Source organism: Suncus etruscus, chromosome 15, assembly GCF_024139225.1.
Source record: "Suncus etruscus isolate mSunEtr1 chromosome 15, mSunEtr1.pri.cur, whole genome shotgun sequence".
NCBI lineage: Eukaryota > Metazoa > Chordata > Mammalia > Eulipotyphla > Soricidae > Suncus > Suncus etruscus.
In genome coordinates, this window is record NC_064862.1 from 65,604,727 (window position 1) to 65,622,095 (window position 17,369).

Genomic DNA, 17,369 nt, shown 5'->3' on the forward strand with positions numbered 1-17,369 from the left:
TGGATTCAATCTCTGCATTCCATTTGATACTCTGTGACACCAGAGTACACCAGGAGTTACCCCTGAGCATCACTAGGGCCCCTTTATTCCCCCCAAATAAAGTTCTGTTCTGTTTTGTTTTTCTTTTAAGCCTGGCTTAGGGTTACTCTGGGTCCTGTACTCAGGGAGCACTCCTGGAGGAGGGCCTTAGGGGAACCACATGTGATGGATTGAATTCACGTTAGCCATGCAAGGCACTTGCCCTACTTGCTGTGCTACTGCTCTGACCATGCAAGTTTAAGTTCCAGACTTTAGAATAGTGAATTTTACTTAAATCCTGTGAGGGATCCTGTTGGGTGAAAAAAGCTGTGAGTGCTTTATTTGTTTTGGGAACACACTCAGTGGTGCTGGGAACTATACCTGGTCGTGTGCTCAGGGATAGCTCCTGGCAATGCTTGGGATCCAACCCTGGCTTCCTGCATGCAAAGCTTATGCCCTAGCTCCTTGAGCCACCTCTCCAGCCCTACCATTGTGGATATTTAAATAAATGGAACTTAGAGCTGGAGTAATAGCATAGTGCGTAGAGCGTTTGCCATGCATGTGGCCAACCCGGGTTTGATCTCTGATATCCCATATTGTCCCCTGAGCCTACCAGGAGCAATTTCTGAGCTGAGAGCCAGAAAATAAGCTGCCATGTGTACCCTCCCTCCCCCCCAAAAAAAGAAAGAAATGGAACAGGAGAGCAGGAAACGTTTGAGAGTTACTTTTTTCTGTATGCTTTTATTTTTATTTATTTAAATAAAATGCATCACATATTTGACATAGTCGATTATAATACATTTATTCATAATAAGTAAAAATAAAAAAATAAAATGGAAGAGAAGAAAAAATATTAAAAAATGAAAAATTACAAAAGCAAGCACATTTGTGAAAATTATTGTATCTCCAATGAAGTCATTAATACAATGGCAGAAAGTTTAGTAAGCTCTTGTTAGCTGTCTATTACGTTAAATTGGTGTGTTTCTTTTCTTTTTTCTTTTCCTTTTTTTTTTTTTTGGTATTTTTTTGGTCACACCAGTTTGATGCTCAGGGGTTACTCCTGGCTAAGCGCTCAGAAATTGCCCCTGGCTTGGGGGGACCATATGGGACACCAGGGGATCGAACCGCGGTCCTTCCTTGGCTAGCGCTTGCAAGGCAGACACCTTACCTCTAGAGCCACCTCTCTGGCCCCAAATTGGTGTGTTTCTATAGGGATGACAGCAACAAACAAATGTTGTCCAGAAATTTAAATTATTATCACTGATACAATGACTTTTAGGGGCATATACTCAACTGCCAGGCCTAATGGAAGAAGGAAGATATGGCAGGGGAGGGTGCCTAAAACGTCCTGGTGATATGAGTCCAAATATTGGCATACCTGAAGTTTGGTTAGATCAGTGTCCCTGAAAGGAATCAGAGGGGTGGTGAGACAGGGCCATCAGGGAAATGGTGATTCTGGATGATGGAGGTAGAGGCATGGCTTCAGCAAGGCAGAAGCTTGGACTGCCCTCTCTTCTCCTCCCCATTAAGATGACCAGCTTTCTGCTGTGCGGCTTGTGTCACCATGATCTTTCAAGGCACAATTTACATGTCATTTGAGAAAAATGAGTCTATGAAGCTAACCTGGTTTAAACATGGTGACTGTGTTTGTGGGTGTGGCTACTGAGAGTGCTGAGAATTATTTGATTAGCACATACTGATGTTGATACACATCTGGGGGACTCTATGATAGGTGGTGACCAGCCTCTCCTGATGGGCCAGTTATTATATGTTTTTATTTCTTCCCCAGTATGGGTACACATAGGCCCTGGGTATGCTGTGAAGTGTCCTTTGTGTGGATTGAGTATACTTCCTCTGGATTGAAAGAAAGGCTCCTTATTTTGTTAGGGATGTGCGTTTTGTAGTTTTGGCAAAGCTGGTACACAGGAACGAGGAAAATGGTGAATGTTAAGTAACTGTGGAGTAGATGCCTCTTGCCCTGTGGGTTTTGAAGCTCATTCTTCTTGAGCTCCAGAATTCGTGTGTGTTGAGGGGAAGCTCTGGTCCTGGTTCTGGGCCCTTAGATAGAGTTATAGCTTACACCACTGCAGTTCTCAGAGTAGCACTGTCGCCCCTTACCTTTCCCTGTCTTGAGACGAAGATACCCCTGGCTTTACGGATTGTGCACTTTAGGTCAAGATGCTGGCCCAAGGCCCCTGTACCACATAGGAGGGGATCTGGGTGTCAGAGCAGGTTGGAGGGGTCAGAAACTAGCTCACATGGATGCAAGGGAAGTGGAGACTCAGTAACAATTGGGACTTTCACTTGAAGCCATGCCTGGTTTTCTAAGACAAAACCCAAGAGCTATCAGGACAAAGACCAGGAACCGAGACCTTTAGCTCCCATTAGTCCCACTGGTGACCTTTGTCAGCTCAGCAGTGCCCAGGGCTCCATCATAAGTTTCTTACAATAGAGCATTTGCAGAGAGAATCCACTGGTCCAGCTTGGGTCCTATCTCCTCCATCTTTAGCTCACAGTGGCTTGGGGGAGTGGGGGCTGTCCCAGAAGACTGAGCCTAGGACTTATAGACCTCCTACACTGCCAGACAATGAGTGCCCACAGAGTAATGTGGGGCGAATACTTTTATCCTTTTTGCTTGTTTGTTTTTGTTTTGTTTTTGGGTCACACCCGGCAGTGCTCAGGGGTTACTCCTGGCTCTATGCTCAGAAATCACCCCTGGCAGGCTCAGAGGACCATATGGGATGCTGGGATTCGAACCATCGCCCTTCTGCCTGAAAGGCAAACACCTTACCTCCATGCTATCTCTCTGGCCCCAAGGGGTGAATACTTTTAAACAAGCACAGATAGGGCCAAAGCAATAAATAGCCTTGCATATGGCTGACCCAGTTCGATCCCAGACATCCCAAATAGTCCCCCAAGCACACCAGGAGTAATGCCTAAGTGCAGAACCAGGAGTTAAGCCCTAAACATCACTGGGTGTGGCCCCCAAATCATAATTAAATTAAATTAAATTAAATTAAATTAAAAGACCAGAGAGAGTGTGCAGTAGTTAAGACACTTGCCTTACCAGATTTGATTCTTGGAACCCTGAGCCACACCCAGGGTGATCCCTGAGCACAGGGCTCTGTGCTCAAGAGCAATCCTGGCAGTGTTCAGAAGCCCATCTGTGGTACCAAGAATTAAACCAGTGTCATCACATGCTAGACAAGTCCCTTAATCCTTGTACTATTTTTCCTACCCCACTGGCTTCCTATTTGTGGGGGCGGGGTGGGGGGGGAGAGGGGAACATACCCAGCAGTACTCAAAGCTTACTTCTGTTTCTGTGATTCTGTGATCAGTGATCACTCTTGGCCAGCTCAGGAGGACCATATGAGGTGACAGGATCAAACCCAGGTTGACAATGTGCAAGGAAAGCTCCTTCCCCAGTATTCAGTCTCTCTAGCTCCTAATTTCCTGTATTTTATTTTATTTTAATTTTTTGTTGAGTCACCATGAATTACAAAGTTAGTCACAGTTGCATTTTCAGGCAGTCCCTTCACCACTATCCACTGGCTTCCTAATTTATGTGCTGTTTTGTATTTGCATACTATCAAGTAAGAAAAATTCTGAGATGACTTCCAATGTATATTTTATTTAAGAATATGCACATTGGATAGTTTTTGCACTGCAAGTTCTAGCCAAGAAATTTGTACCCAGTCGCTAATAGTTAAATCTTCCCTCTTCCTCATGGTGATGCAATTAAAAAATTAAAAAAAAAATCAACTCCTCTGAAGGAGAGCGTGTCACAAGGGGACTTTGATGATCTCCATGATAGGTCTTATAAACATTTTGAGCTTTTTGTTTGTGTTTTTCGTTTTGGGGCCACACAGAGGTGTTCAGGAGTTACTTCTGGATCTGCATTCAGGAATCAGGCTCAGGGGACCATATGAAGTGCTGGGGATTAAACACAGGTTGGCCTCATGCGAGGCAAACACCCTCCCCTCTGAAATATCTCTTAGGTACCTATTTTGTTTTTGGGCCACACCCAGCAGTGTTTAGGAGTTAAGGAACAAATTCAGATTAGCTGCATTCGAGGCAAGTGCTCTACCTACTGTGTCCACATTTAGAACTTCTGAAACTACATCTGTGGTTGGTTTGTGTATAGAAAGAGATGCTTTTAGAAGAATAAAACAAGGTTTCTGAGCCAATTCACTACAGTCCTTCCTTAAAATTCTCTCTTTACTAAGGTGGAGGTAAGGGGTATGTGTGTGTGTGTGTGTGTGTGTGTGTGTGTGTGTGTGTGTGTGTGTGTGTTAAGGTATGGGTATGGATCCCCCATTAATCCCCAGCACCAGGCCAGGAGTGACTCCAAAACAAAAATTTAAAATTTCCTTCCGGTCGCCGGGATTTGAAAAATAAATAAATAAATAAATAAATAAATAAAAATCTGGGGCTGGAGAGGTGGCGCTAGAGGTAAGGTGTCTGCCTTGCAAGTGCTAGCCAAGGACCGTGGTTCGATCCCCCAGCGTACCATATGGTCCCCCCAAGCCAGGGGCAATTTCTGAGCGTTTAGCCAGGAGTAATCCCTGAGCATCAAATGAGTGTGGCCCAAAAAAAATAAATAAAAATAAAAATAAATAAAAATCTTGGGGCCAGAGCAGTGTCGCAAGCTGTAAGGCATCTTGCGTGCGCTAGCCTAGGTCAGACCGGGGTTTGACACCCCCCCCCCTGCATCCCATATGGTCCCCCAAGCTATTTCTGAGTGCATAGCTAGGAGTAACCCCTGAGCATCACCAGGTGTGGCCAAAAACAAAGCAAAACAAAAATAAATAAATAAAAATAAAAATCTTCCCTGGGGTGGGGCATATAGGTGTAGCTTCTAGGTGACCCCAGGGTCTGACACCTCTCCCAAATTAGGTGTTGTTCTCACTTCTGACTAAACCTCTTCGTGCTGATGTGGTCTGTGAAAATGCTGATCTGATTCCTTCAGGACAGAAACTGCCTCTGAGACCCCTTCAGTGACTGTCTCTGTATCCTCTGAGACATCCCCAGGGGCTGTGAATCAGCAACTGGCCCTGTGTCCCAGCACTGTCCATGTTTGTGGTTAAGAATGCAGCCACTTAGGACAGTGGGACGCTTGGTTGTCTGCTAAGCCCTATATTTCCAGAGGACTCAGCTACTCAGTTTTCAAACCTCTGAGGCACTCCACGAACCTTAAGTATTGGGTGTATTCTTGTTTATGTTTCTATTTATATATTATTGCTAGCATGACAACAGGGTAGCCTAACTAAAATGTCCATTTAGCGTTCCACAAAGTGGCATTCCTCGTAGGTTCTGGATGTGTGTTGGTTTCTTGTGTTTTGGTTTAGGGCCCACACTCAGCGATGCTCAGGGGTTTCTCCTGGCTCTGCGCTCAGGAGTCATTCCTCATGGTGCTCAGGGGACCACAGGGGATGTCAGGGATCAAACCTAGGTCAGCCATATTCAAGACTAGTGCCTTACCCACTGCACTATCTCTTCAGCTCCTACTTGACATGTGTTGGAAATGTGGAATCCATCACTGTGAAGGCCAGTTTACCAGAGATGATTGATAGAGTCAGTTGGACCACCAATAACAATTTTCATAAATTTTCTGCTACTGAAATGTTTTCCCAATAATGTCACTAGTAATTGCAACAAGCAATATATAATAAATCATTTTGTGCCTGTCAAGGGCCACATTTGTGAGATGGGGTGGGGTGGGGGGATGGGAAACTGGGACAGTGGTAGAGGGAATGTTATACCGGTGGTGGGATTGATGTTGAAACATTGTATGCCAGAAACTACAGTATATGGAATTACAGTGTTAAAGTGATTTTAAAAAAATAATATCTTGCCATCTGGGGCCAGAGTCATTGCACAGAGGGTTTGACTTGCAACTGACCAGGGCTTCATTCCCAGCATCCCATATGATCCTCTGAGCCCTACCAGGAGTGATCCCTGAGCAGAGAGGCAGGACCTCCAGGTATGGCCCAAAAAGCAAGAAAAGAAAAGAAAAAAAAAGGAGGAACTATTACAGCACCAATAAGAGGTTATTTATAGTTTATTACAAAGTGGGAAAGTACTTCTGCCTAGTTGGATTTAAATAGCACAGTATAGAGAACACACGTACCCCACGCCTGAAGAAAACACATCAGCATGCCGCTGGGACTATCCTGTGCAGAATAAGCTGAGATTGCATTCCTTTGCTCCCTCTGCCCTTTCTATATATTCTTCAAGAAAGTGTATAGCATATCTTTATGTTACCTTTTGGAGAATGTTTTTAGGTCTTATTCCTCAGTGCCAGGGACCATTTGTGGTGCTAGGGATCAACCTGGGTTGGCCAAGCACAATGTAAGCTCCTTCCACCCCCTACTAAATGTTCGGTCTGTGTGTTACTTTTTGTTGTTGTTGTTCCCTTTGGTTTGGGGGCCACCTTTGGTGGTGCTCAGGATTATACCTGGCTCTGTGTTTCAGAAATGAGTCCTGATTGTGCTTGGGGGACCATATGGGATGCCTAAGATCAAACTGGACAAATGCCCTCCCTGCTGTGCTATTGGTCCAGCCCTGTGAATTTCTTTTAATCATACATTTGAAAATATAAATATTTGGGGCAAGAGAGAGAATACAGCAATAGGATGTTCTCCTTGTCTATGGACAATTCAGGTTTGATTCCTGGTACCCCATAGGATCCCCCAAACCCCATCAGGAGTGATCCCTGAGCACCGCCAGGAGTGGCCTAAAAAAGACAAACAAAAACGTACAATTTTCTTATCTTCCTAAAATCATTTCTCCTGGGATTGTAGCCAGCAAAGCCCCTGCCTGACAGCAGTGAGCTGGACCCCTGCCCCCAACAGCTGCCCTTACTGCCATTGCAGTCCTGGTGGCAGGGTTGACAGGATCCAGCCAGTGCGCATGCCAGGTTTCTGACATGCTGTGACCCAGTGTATGACCCCTTGTCATCACAAAAGCAACCAGAATGTGGGCAGAGTGAAAAATACAGCCATATTCCTCCAATCCATTCCCTTCCCCGTCTTTTTCAGCCCTCATCCCCAGTATCTTCATCCCTCCTGGAATCCTAGATTTCAGTCTGTGCCTTTGTCATTTTGGGGAAGTTCCTGTAAAAAGGACTCATTAATGTGCTGGCTTTTTCTAGCCTCTCAGCATGATGCTTCAAGCTCAATGATGGTGTTGCATGCTTTTGCCCCCACATTTCTTCTGACTATCCAAAGCACAGGGTAGCATGGGGCACAGGATTGCACTTTTGGGTTTTTTCTGCACTCAATTCACAGCTGCCTCACACCAGCAGGCAGCGACCCATGATGAGTCATGCCTGAGCCCTAGGTCAGGGCCTTTACTTTGGCAACATGTGCTTGAGTTTTCTTTTCGCTTGGGGAGTTTCTTGGCTGGATCTGTGATGGCATCTGGTCCTGCTCCCCCTTCTCTGTGGAAGCACACAGAAAACAGGCTTGGGATGGAGCCCAGCGTCCTGCCTTTGCGTGGTCATTGCAGGTCTGTGGACAAGTCAAGTGTCATTCTGTGGACCTGGGGTTGCTCATGAGTGGCCTGAGGGAGCTTCCTGTCTGCTTGTCAGCAGCAACAGGATTTCTGGAAAGTGTGTCAAGTCCCCAATATGGTCTGTAGAAGCACCTGCTCTGATGTTTTTCATTTTCAACCTCTCCTCCTATCCTCTTGGGCCTCTTCAGCTGGCCCTGGGATTGACAAAGAGATTTCTTTAGGATTTCTAGTTTGTTTTCTTTAAATAGTTGGTTTTAATGATCATAGATATAACCCATGCTCTTTGCAGAAAGATCAGCAGATCTCATTGTGCTGTCCATTCATGTGTTTCCAACTTCCCTGTATTTCACTGTCAGTCTAAATCCAAATAAACTGTGGACCTTTTACTTTATTGCTTTTGGGCCACACCCATGGGATGTTGGGCCACATGCAAGGCAAACACCTTACCTGTTATACTATTGCTGAGGCCCTGACTTTATTATTTTTATTATTATTACCATTGTTATTATTATAACATAATCATGCTCTCTAGCTCTGCATCAACCCATTCCCCTTGGCAAACAGAGCCCACTTCTCTTTCACAAGAGTAAATATAGATCAAATTACTGTGCATTGGGACCGGAGAGATAGCATGGAGGTAAGGTGTTTGCCTTGCACGCAGAAGGATGGTAGTTCGAATCCCAGGATCCCATATGGTTCCCTGAGCCTGCCAGGAGTGATTTCTGAGCAGAGCCAGGAGTATCCCCTGAGTGCTGCCAAAACAAACAAACAAACAAAAAAAAAATACTGTGCATTAAGTTACTCATGCACCTATTGAGAGACAATGCCGTTTCTTTTTGTTTTGGTTTGGTTTGATTTTTGGGTCATACCTGGTGGTGCTCAGGGGTTTCTTCTGGCTCTTCATTCAGAAAATGAACCTGGCAGGCTCAAGGGACCATATGGGATCTCGGGAATCGAACCTGATTCGTTCTAGGTCGGCCACTTGCTATCTCTCCAGCCCCACATTGCAGTTTCCAGAAGCATTTCCTCTTATGGGTAACATTTATCTTATTTTATTTATATTCTGGGGAGGCTACACCTAGTGATGCTTAGTGGTCACTCCTGGATCATATAGGATGTGAGGAATCAAGCCCAAGTCAGCCATGTACAAGGGCAATACCCTTGTGCTACCCTCTGTGCTACCATTCTGGCCCCAATTTCCTTTGATGAGACTATCCAGACTCTTTCATATAAAATGAACTAGTCCACTAGTTTCATATAAAATGAACACAGCAACTAAGTTTTAGGATCTTAGAATTGGAGCATCTCAAAACTGGCAGAGCCTTAAACATCATCACGCTGGGGACCAGAGCAATAGTACAGTAGGTAGGGCACTTGTCTTGCACGTGGCCGACCCCGGTTTGCTCCTGACATCCCATATGGTTCCCTGAGCCTGCCAAAAGTGATTTCTGAGTGCAGAGCCAGGAGTAACCCTGTACCACCAGGTATGGCATAAAAACAAACAAACAAAAAATCAAACCTATTGATCTTTGCTTATTACATCTGATTTATACATTTCGTTTCTGAAGACATTCTCCTCATAAAATAATTCAGGCAATGTTGATAACACTGAAGTCTCCTTTACCAACCTTTTACCCTGTTACCTAAATCGTTTTATATGACCATTATTTGTCTTTGATACAAATCACTTTTTAGGTCTTTTGAAATGCAGCAATATGTAAGTGTGTATTTATGGGTATACTTCCAGATCTACACATCTTTGAGCACACATAGGTGTTATTTGAGAGTTTTTTTCATCAATAAAGATGTCAGACTGTTTGCTTTATATAGCAGCTTGTTTTCACTCCTAAACAGTAATTCTTAGAGAGAGCCTTTGTCTCTAACTTGACGTTTTAAGGGTCAAGGGCTCCCCACGAGAGCTGAGGAAACCAATCCTAGCTGGATGGGTCAGTGATCGAGACTGGCAGTGCAGTTCTGCTCAGGTCCAGCGGTGCTTGGGGATTACCAGGGCTATGCTGCATAGTACTTGAGGGTGGAGTAGTAGCATGTAATAGCAGGAATCGAACTTGGTCCTTGCACAGACAAGACATCCATCCCCGACCCCTGAGTTGTTGCCTCAGTATCAGCATCTTGATCTTTTATTTTTTTATCTTTTAAAAACTTTATTTATTTATTAGTTGGTTGATGGGCCACACCCAGCGGTGCTCAGGGGTTACTCCTGGCTTTGCACTCAGAAATTGCCCTTGGCAGGCTAGGGGATCATATGGGATGCCAGAAATTGAACTGGGTCTCTCCCCAGTTGGCCGCATGCAAGGCAAAAGCCCTGCCGTTGTGCTATCTCTCTGGCCCTCATTTTTAATTTTTCAGATTTTTGGCACCACTGATGTGGTGCCTGGAGGCCACTCAGGGCTTGTTCCTGATGGTGCTTGGGGGAGCAAGCAGTGCTGAGGTTTACAATGGGATCAGCTGCATGCAAAGCAATCATCTTAACTCTTGTATTAACTCCCACATCTTGAGCTTTTTATCTGCTACAGATAAGTATCTCGAGTATATACAAATACCCCGTGTGTCTGTCTGGGTAAGATTGTTTGCAGTGACAGGCCATTTGGTGCCGTTACAAGCACAGGCCATCTTTGGGTCAGCTTGCCTGAACATCCCTAGAAACAGAAGCAGAATTGCGGGAGCACAAACCAGAGAAGAAGACTCCCAGGCCCTGCTATATAGCTCACAAAGTCTTGCTTCCTGATGTTTGACATGTCAACTCCCAGCCCTCCTTAAACACCTGGTTTTCTAACCCCTGTGGGTAAAATAATACCCAACCCAGCCTGAGACTTTTCATTGTAGCTTTTTCTTTTTCTTTAAATTATGGGTTTGGGACCATACCCAGTGATACTCGGGTGTTATTCCTTGCTCTGCACCAGAAATCACTATTGGACTCAGTGACCATATGACATGCTGGAGATTGAACGCAGGTCGACCATGTGCAGGGCAAGCACTGTACTCTTGTTCCAACACCACTTCTTTGCTTTTTGACAGGAGGAGGTTAAAAAGTCACCCCTCTATCACAGCAGCTGGGATAGAAGTGGGGACGGGGCTACGTTTTTAAAGTTCATATATTCAGGGGCTTGAACAATAGCACATCAGGTAGGGTATTTGCCTTGCACACAGCCAACCTAGATTCAATCTCGGGCATTTCATATGGTTTCCCAAGCCTGAGAGGAGTGATTTCTGAGCACAGAGCCAGGAGTAACCCCTGAGCTCTGCCAGGTGTGACCCAAAAACAAACAAACAAACAAACAAATTCATAAGTTTAGAATCTGCTTTTATTGTGACCACAACTCACTGCAGAGTTATTTAGAGCAGGAAAATTAAGTGATAGCCCTTGTAGTGGGAAGCCTAGGTAAAGGTGAAATTGATGGTGGGGTCCCAGACAGTGGATTGGCGGTAGCTATCCCAGCAAACTTGTAGCCTTATAATGAAGTATTCATGATAAATTGTCTTAGTGATTTGTTGGCTGCCTCTTGGAGTATAACAGGAGAATCTATTATTGGGGGCTCCCCAGAGTGTTCAAGGGTCTGGGGGTCACTTCTGGTAACACTCAATACTTGGCCAACCTGAAGGACTAAGGATGCAGGGTTTCCTGAGAGGTTTGGGGAGACAATGTGAGGCCAGGATTACAAATAAGGGCCGGACATATTCAGTGTCCCTACTTCTTTCCCCATCCCAAATTCAGGAGAAGCCTTTGGGAGAAGAACTCCAGATTTCTAACTTGGAAATTTAAAAACATGAGCCAGCAAATACCCTTCCAAGAAATATGGTCTCCGTAGGTCTCACATGATGCATAAAGCATTAGACATGAAGGTGTTCACAGCGGCACTTTGTAATAGGAAATATTGGGGCCACTCTCAAGATCCATCAGCTGATGTTTGGAAAAGGTCTTAAAGCAAATGCATGACATACAATTATGTTTTCTATAGCCAGGCAAGGGAAGTGAGAGCCACTCAGCCTATCTTTACATACCACAGTAAAAGACTCTCAAGATCTTGTGTTAGTGGAGAAAAGCAAAAATGTTAGCACCTCCTCATTGCTGAGACATTCTAGAGTACTCAGAGAAAACTTGCCCAGTCTTTTCCTCAGTAGCCAGCTGTGACTTTCAGATTCTCGGGTAGATTAAGAGAAAACTTCCCCTTTCTAAGCCTCTCTGCTTGCCCCAGCTTTTTGCAGCTCTTTACATTTAGCAGGTCAGACATCTGTCGTGGGAAACTGCTTCAGTATCATGTGGTCAAGTATCCATTTCCTTAGACCCACTCTCCAAAGGGGCCTCCATGCCCTTGACATTCATTCACAGAGCTCAGAGGTTTGACTGACACAGACCAGCTGTGTTCATGTACTCACTGTGAAAGTGGAGGGAAGTCATAAAATGGAAATTAAATTAATGAAATGCTAGAAGACTGAAATTCTAGACCTAACTGGGCCCAACATTGATCCCCTTTTATAAATATTTTATATAGTATGGATAGCACCCATCTTACTGTCCTAAATAAAAATCCACAAATCTTTAACACGAACTGGGAGCAGGATTTTAGTATACTAGATAAGATGCTTGTCTTATATGTGACCAACCCAGGTTCAGTTCCTGGCAATGAAATCCCTGGAATATGGTCCCCCAAGCCCCACGGGAGTAGTTCCTAGGTACAGAGCCAGGAGTAATCCTGAATACTGTTGGATGTGGCCCCAAACAAACAACACCAGCAACAAAAATATGAAAAAAAATGGAACTGCCCCAAAATCATTTCCCTTACTTGATGCAGTACTCAGCTTTGGCTCACTTAATACCTGCATGTGTGTCAGAGTCCTTCGGGAAGCAGCAAAATCTCATTGTCCATCATCCTCAGCATCTTGTGCCACCACACTTTATGCCTGTAGTGCTCCCCACCCCCATCTTTGTAAATCCTCTGAGAAACAAGGCTTATGCAGAGATTAAGGGTTTGGGGGACAAGGGCTTATCATAGAGAGGAGAGAGTGTACTTTGCAGCCTGTCATGATACAAACCTACCTTTTGCTTTTGTTTATTTTGTCTTGAGACTTCCAGTTTTAAAAATAGTGAGGTTGGGCCAGAACCAAAGCACAGCGGTAGAGCGTTTGCCTTGTACTCAGCCAACCCGGGACAAACCCGGATTTGATCCCCAGCATCCCATATTGTCCCCCAAACCTGCCAAGAGTGATTTCTGAGCACAGAACCAGGAGTAACCCCTGAGTGCTGCTTGGTGTGGCCAAATTAAACAATAAATTCATAATAAATAAAAATAAAAATAGTGAGGTTATGGGACCGGAGCAACAGCACAGTGGTAACGTGTTTGCCTTGCACGTGACCAACACAGGACAGCCAGTAGTCTGAAACCTGGCATCCTATGGGTCCCCCAAGCCTGCCAGGAGTTATTTCTGAGTGCAGAGTCAGGAGTAACCCCTGAGCACTGCTGGGTGTAACCCAAAACCAAAAAAAAAAAAAAATCGGTTAAAAAATAAATGAGAGGCTGGAGTGATAGCACAGTGCATAGGGCATTTGCCTTGCACACAGCTGACCCAGGTTTGATCCCCAGCATTCCATAAGTTTCCCCCAAGTCCTCTAGGAGTGATTTCTTTTTCTTTTTTCTTTTTTTTTTTTTTTTTTTTTTTTTGGTTTTTGGTTTTTGGGTCACACCCAGTAGAGCTCAGGGGTACTCCTGGCTCTATGTTCAGAAACTGCTCCTGGCAGGCTCAGGGGACCATATGGGATGCCAGAATTCGAACCAACAACCTTCAGCATGCAAGGCAAACGTCTTACCTCCATGCTATCTCTTCGGCCCCTCAGGAGTGATTTCTAAGTGCAGAGTCTGGAGTAACCCCTGAGTACCACTGGGTGTGATCCCCATATAAAAACAACTAACCAAAACAAACAATTCTACCTCAGTCTTTTCATTACAAGGGAAGCGGACCGTTAACGTTCACTGATATTATTTTTTCTTTCTTTCTTTTTTTTTTTTTGGTTTTGGTTTTGGTGCCAGACCCAGTGGCACTCTTTTGTAAAGCCAAAAAGGGGGGAACATCAAGGAAACTAAATACTTCAGCACTCAGGGTTTACTCCTGGCTCTGTGTTCCGAAATCACTTCTGGTAGGCTCGGGAGACTATATGGGATGCCAGGGATCAAACTTGGGTCAGCTGTGTGCAAGGCAAACACCCTATCTGCTGTGCTATTGCTCCGGCCCAACTGATAATATTTCTTTGGTTTGTAATGGAGACTTCTGTCCCCCAAGCCCTCATAAAAGACATGGTGAGAAAACAGGCTCTTTAGCAAGTACAACTAGGGAGCTCAGAACTTTCCATGTGTCTCTTACTTGCTCTGCCTCCCCCAGACTGTGGGGTGGCAGGGCACTAGGGGACCAGGCTGCCTGATCCAGGAGACCCCCATCCTTTCATCCTCTGCAGGAAACCTGGAAGCACGCGATTGAGAAGGCCAAGCACATGCCTGACCCCTGGGCCGAGTTTCATTTGGAGGACATTGCCACAGAGCGTGCCATGCGCCACAGGTTAGCAGATTGTTTGGGGTTGCTGCATGAGCCCCAAGGCTCCATGAGTCTTCAAGGCATGGGGTCCTGCATCTGCTCATAATCATGAGATTTAAGAAAATGGGACGGGTGGTCAAGGAGAAGTAGCCATCATCATCATCATCATCATCATCATCATCATCACTGTATCATCTAGTACTCACCCCAGTGTGCTGTGGGGGTGGTAATCTCCTTACAGTGAGCCAGGGGCAACCTACCAAAGACACCCCAGAACCCTGGAGCCTCAAAGAAGGATTTCTCACTCTTAGGAAGTTGCTAGAGTTCAGATGGCCATGCCCAGCTCTAGGCTTCTGCCCTCTGGAGCTCCCATCCTATCAATATGTGACCCAACAATGGAAAAGACATAATCTGGAGACATCACCCCAACTTTTCAAGGCTATAGATTAGGAAGCAACACCATAGTCACACATTGTGGGTTTTTTTTTTTTTTGAGAGAGCACACCAGTACACCCAGCACACTCAGGGCTTACTCCTGTCTCTGCACTCAGGTATCTCTCCTGGCAGTGCTTGGGGGACCATATGGGCTGCCAAAGATTGAACCCAAGTTGGATGTGTGCAAGGCAAGCACCTTACTCTCTGTACTATGGTTCTAGTTCCCAGATTTTTTTTTTAAAAGAAGAGGGAAGAGGGGCCGGAGCAGTGGCGCAAGGGGTAAGGCATTTGCCTTGCCTGGTCTAGCCTAGGACGGACCGTGATTCAATCTCCTGGCATCCAGTATGGTCCCCTAAGTCAGGAGTGACTTCTGAGTGCATAGCCAGGAGTAACCCCTAAGTATCACCGGTTGTGACCCAAAAACCAAAAAAATAAAATATAAAAAAGAGGGAAGAAACAGTGTTTCCAGGAAAAAAGAATGAAAAGCATCATAAACACTGACTGTGGATGACTTCATGCGTGCCTAGCATATGTGAGGTCCTGAGTGTAATTCCTGGCACCATTTAGGAAAAAAAGGCAAAATCCAAAAAACATCATTATTATAATGCTATTTCTAGCCCTTACTGATTGAATCTCTTATGTGCGTGGTATTTTTTTAAGGATTCTCTGGTTACTCATTATAAAAGTCCGGAAAAAGCTATTTACCTCTCTCAAACTCAGTTTCCCTCACTGGGAAGTGGGCACAGCCATTGTACTCATATCTCATGGCTGCTCCTGAGGTGAACTGAAGAGCAGGATGCCAGCATAGGAAGCTCTCAAAGATATGGTTGGTTTGGTTCCATATCAGTGTCAAGCCAATAGAGTGCTAGGGTGAATGTCAAAGTAAGTGGATGATCTTTGCACTTCCCCAAAGTCTATACATACTAGGCCCTGCAAGGAATAACAGAAGATGAGGATTGTGTAGGCTGGGGCATGGGGGGCTGCCTCTATGGGGCTGCCACATGCAGCAAGAGAGCCCAAAAGAAATAAGCCCCCCATAGCTCAACCATAAGTTGGAGGACACATAGAGTGGGGATAGGGCAGGTTCTATGCCAATTTGTTTTCCTGGCCAAAATATTGGGGTCTCAATAGGGCACTTGCTTTGTACATAGGCCAACCTGGATTCAATTCATAATACCACATATGATCCTCTGAGCACAGAGCCAGAAGTATGCCCTTAGCACCAAAAACAAATTTAAAAAAGTGGGGTGCAACCACAATGTGAAATTGTTTTTTAAGTGCTGTACTTATTGGGCAAAAAAGGGTGTTATAATTAAGCAGTGTAACCTAGTGGCTGTGATGAAGAAGAGGAGGATGGAGAAAAGATTCCAGAAGCCATTGCCATGAATGACTCAGGTGGCCCAGTGATAGAAGGGTAGAAATCCTAGGTTAGGAGAGAATTGAGAACCTTCAGCAGGTGAGTGACATGGGTTGTTATGAACATTGCCACCTGGTGCTTCTATCCTTTGCAGGTATAATGCGGTGACTGGAGAATGGCTGCAGGATGAAGTTCTGATCAAGATGGCGGCTCAGGTGAGCAGGGCTTCAGTCCAGGCCACATGGTGAGGAATGTCTCTCCTGTGTTCTCCTCTCCACATCCACTCATTTCTTTCAGCTCTAGAGAAGTCTTCTACTGTGTGTGTGTGTCTTCTACTGTGTGTGTGTGTGTGTGTGTATGTGTGTTGTTTTCAATAACAGCTGTACTGAAATAGTCTCACAGCCCCAGCCTGAAAGTTGAGTGATTTTCAGTAGAGTCATGGGTTTTGCAACCATGTCTGAATATTTCACTGGCTCCCAAGGGATAGTCTGACCTCAGTTTCCTCTCTCCCCATGTCCCTGGGCAACCACACTTATCCCAACTATCTGTATAGATTGACCTAATCTGGACAGACTATTAATTGCCTACACTTTAAGAAATAAAAATGTTTATTCTTAGTGCTCTAGTCAAAAAAACAGCTGACAGTAGGGACTGGAGCTATAATACAACAGGTAAGCACTTGCCTTACCTGTAGTTTGTCCAGTTTGACCCCTGGCACCCCATGTAGTCCCCTGAGCACCAGAAGTGATCTTTGAGCACAGAGCCAGAATAAACTGAGCAATACCAGGATTGACCCCAAATATAAACAAACAAAAAAATCAGTTGACTGTAAATCTGTATTTTTGTCTTCAAAATCCCCAGGGACTACTGAGTCCATAAATGAGTAAGCACCAACTCAGTCAATCCTAGATTCTTATCTCATTTGTCTAAGCAGAACTGTAGCATACATATTCTTCTGAGTCCAAGGCTCCTTTTGCTCATGAGGCCAATACATATTTTCTGCTTAGAATTGTCCTTTGCTCACTTTCTTGCTGTTTTATATAGTATCACATCAAAGTACCTGATGCAGTGGATTCAACTATTGGGTGTTTCTGCTTTTCTGGATCACAGGCCACAAAAACATCCCTGGACATGATCTCTCCCTGCCCCTTGACAGTGTCCCCAGAACATCTTTGCTGTCTGGGGTTCTGCTCAGCTGGGTGGGATTATGAGGGTGGTCTTGTCATCCCATAGCCTCCTGGCTAGAAGTTCCATCATTGTGTGCTAGGGGAGCAGGGCTTTTAGGACTAGATGATTAAGCTCAGGGTCACTGCTGGGTAATGCTAACCTGTTGGCCGCTGTCTTTCAGCCCTTCGGCCGTGGTGCCATGCGGGAGTGTTACCGGACGTGAGTGATTCAGCCCAGCTCTGGGGTCCTGCCCACCCTCCCTTTGGCTCCTGAGAGAGGGGCATGGTAACATTTTGGCCAGCGGCTTATGCCTCTGGTGGTCCAAGCTCACAAC

The 17,369-nt window shown here is 45.1% G+C and overlaps 1 protein-coding gene across 1 annotated transcript in view; it reads left to right on the forward strand.

Moving 5' to 3' along the window:
- EEF2K (eukaryotic elongation factor 2 kinase) overlaps nucleotides 1-17,369 on the forward strand; it is a 52,968-nt gene that overhangs the window by 18,521 nt on the left and 17,078 nt on the right. The window contains exons 3-5 of the mRNA XM_049789509.1: nucleotides 14,000-14,100; nucleotides 16,023-16,083; nucleotides 17,217-17,254. Of these exons, the coding sequence (XP_049645466.1) occupies nucleotides 14,000-14,100; nucleotides 16,023-16,083; nucleotides 17,217-17,254 (200 nt within the window). The remainder of the gene's footprint in view (nucleotides 1-13,999; nucleotides 14,101-16,022; nucleotides 16,084-17,216; nucleotides 17,255-17,369) is intronic.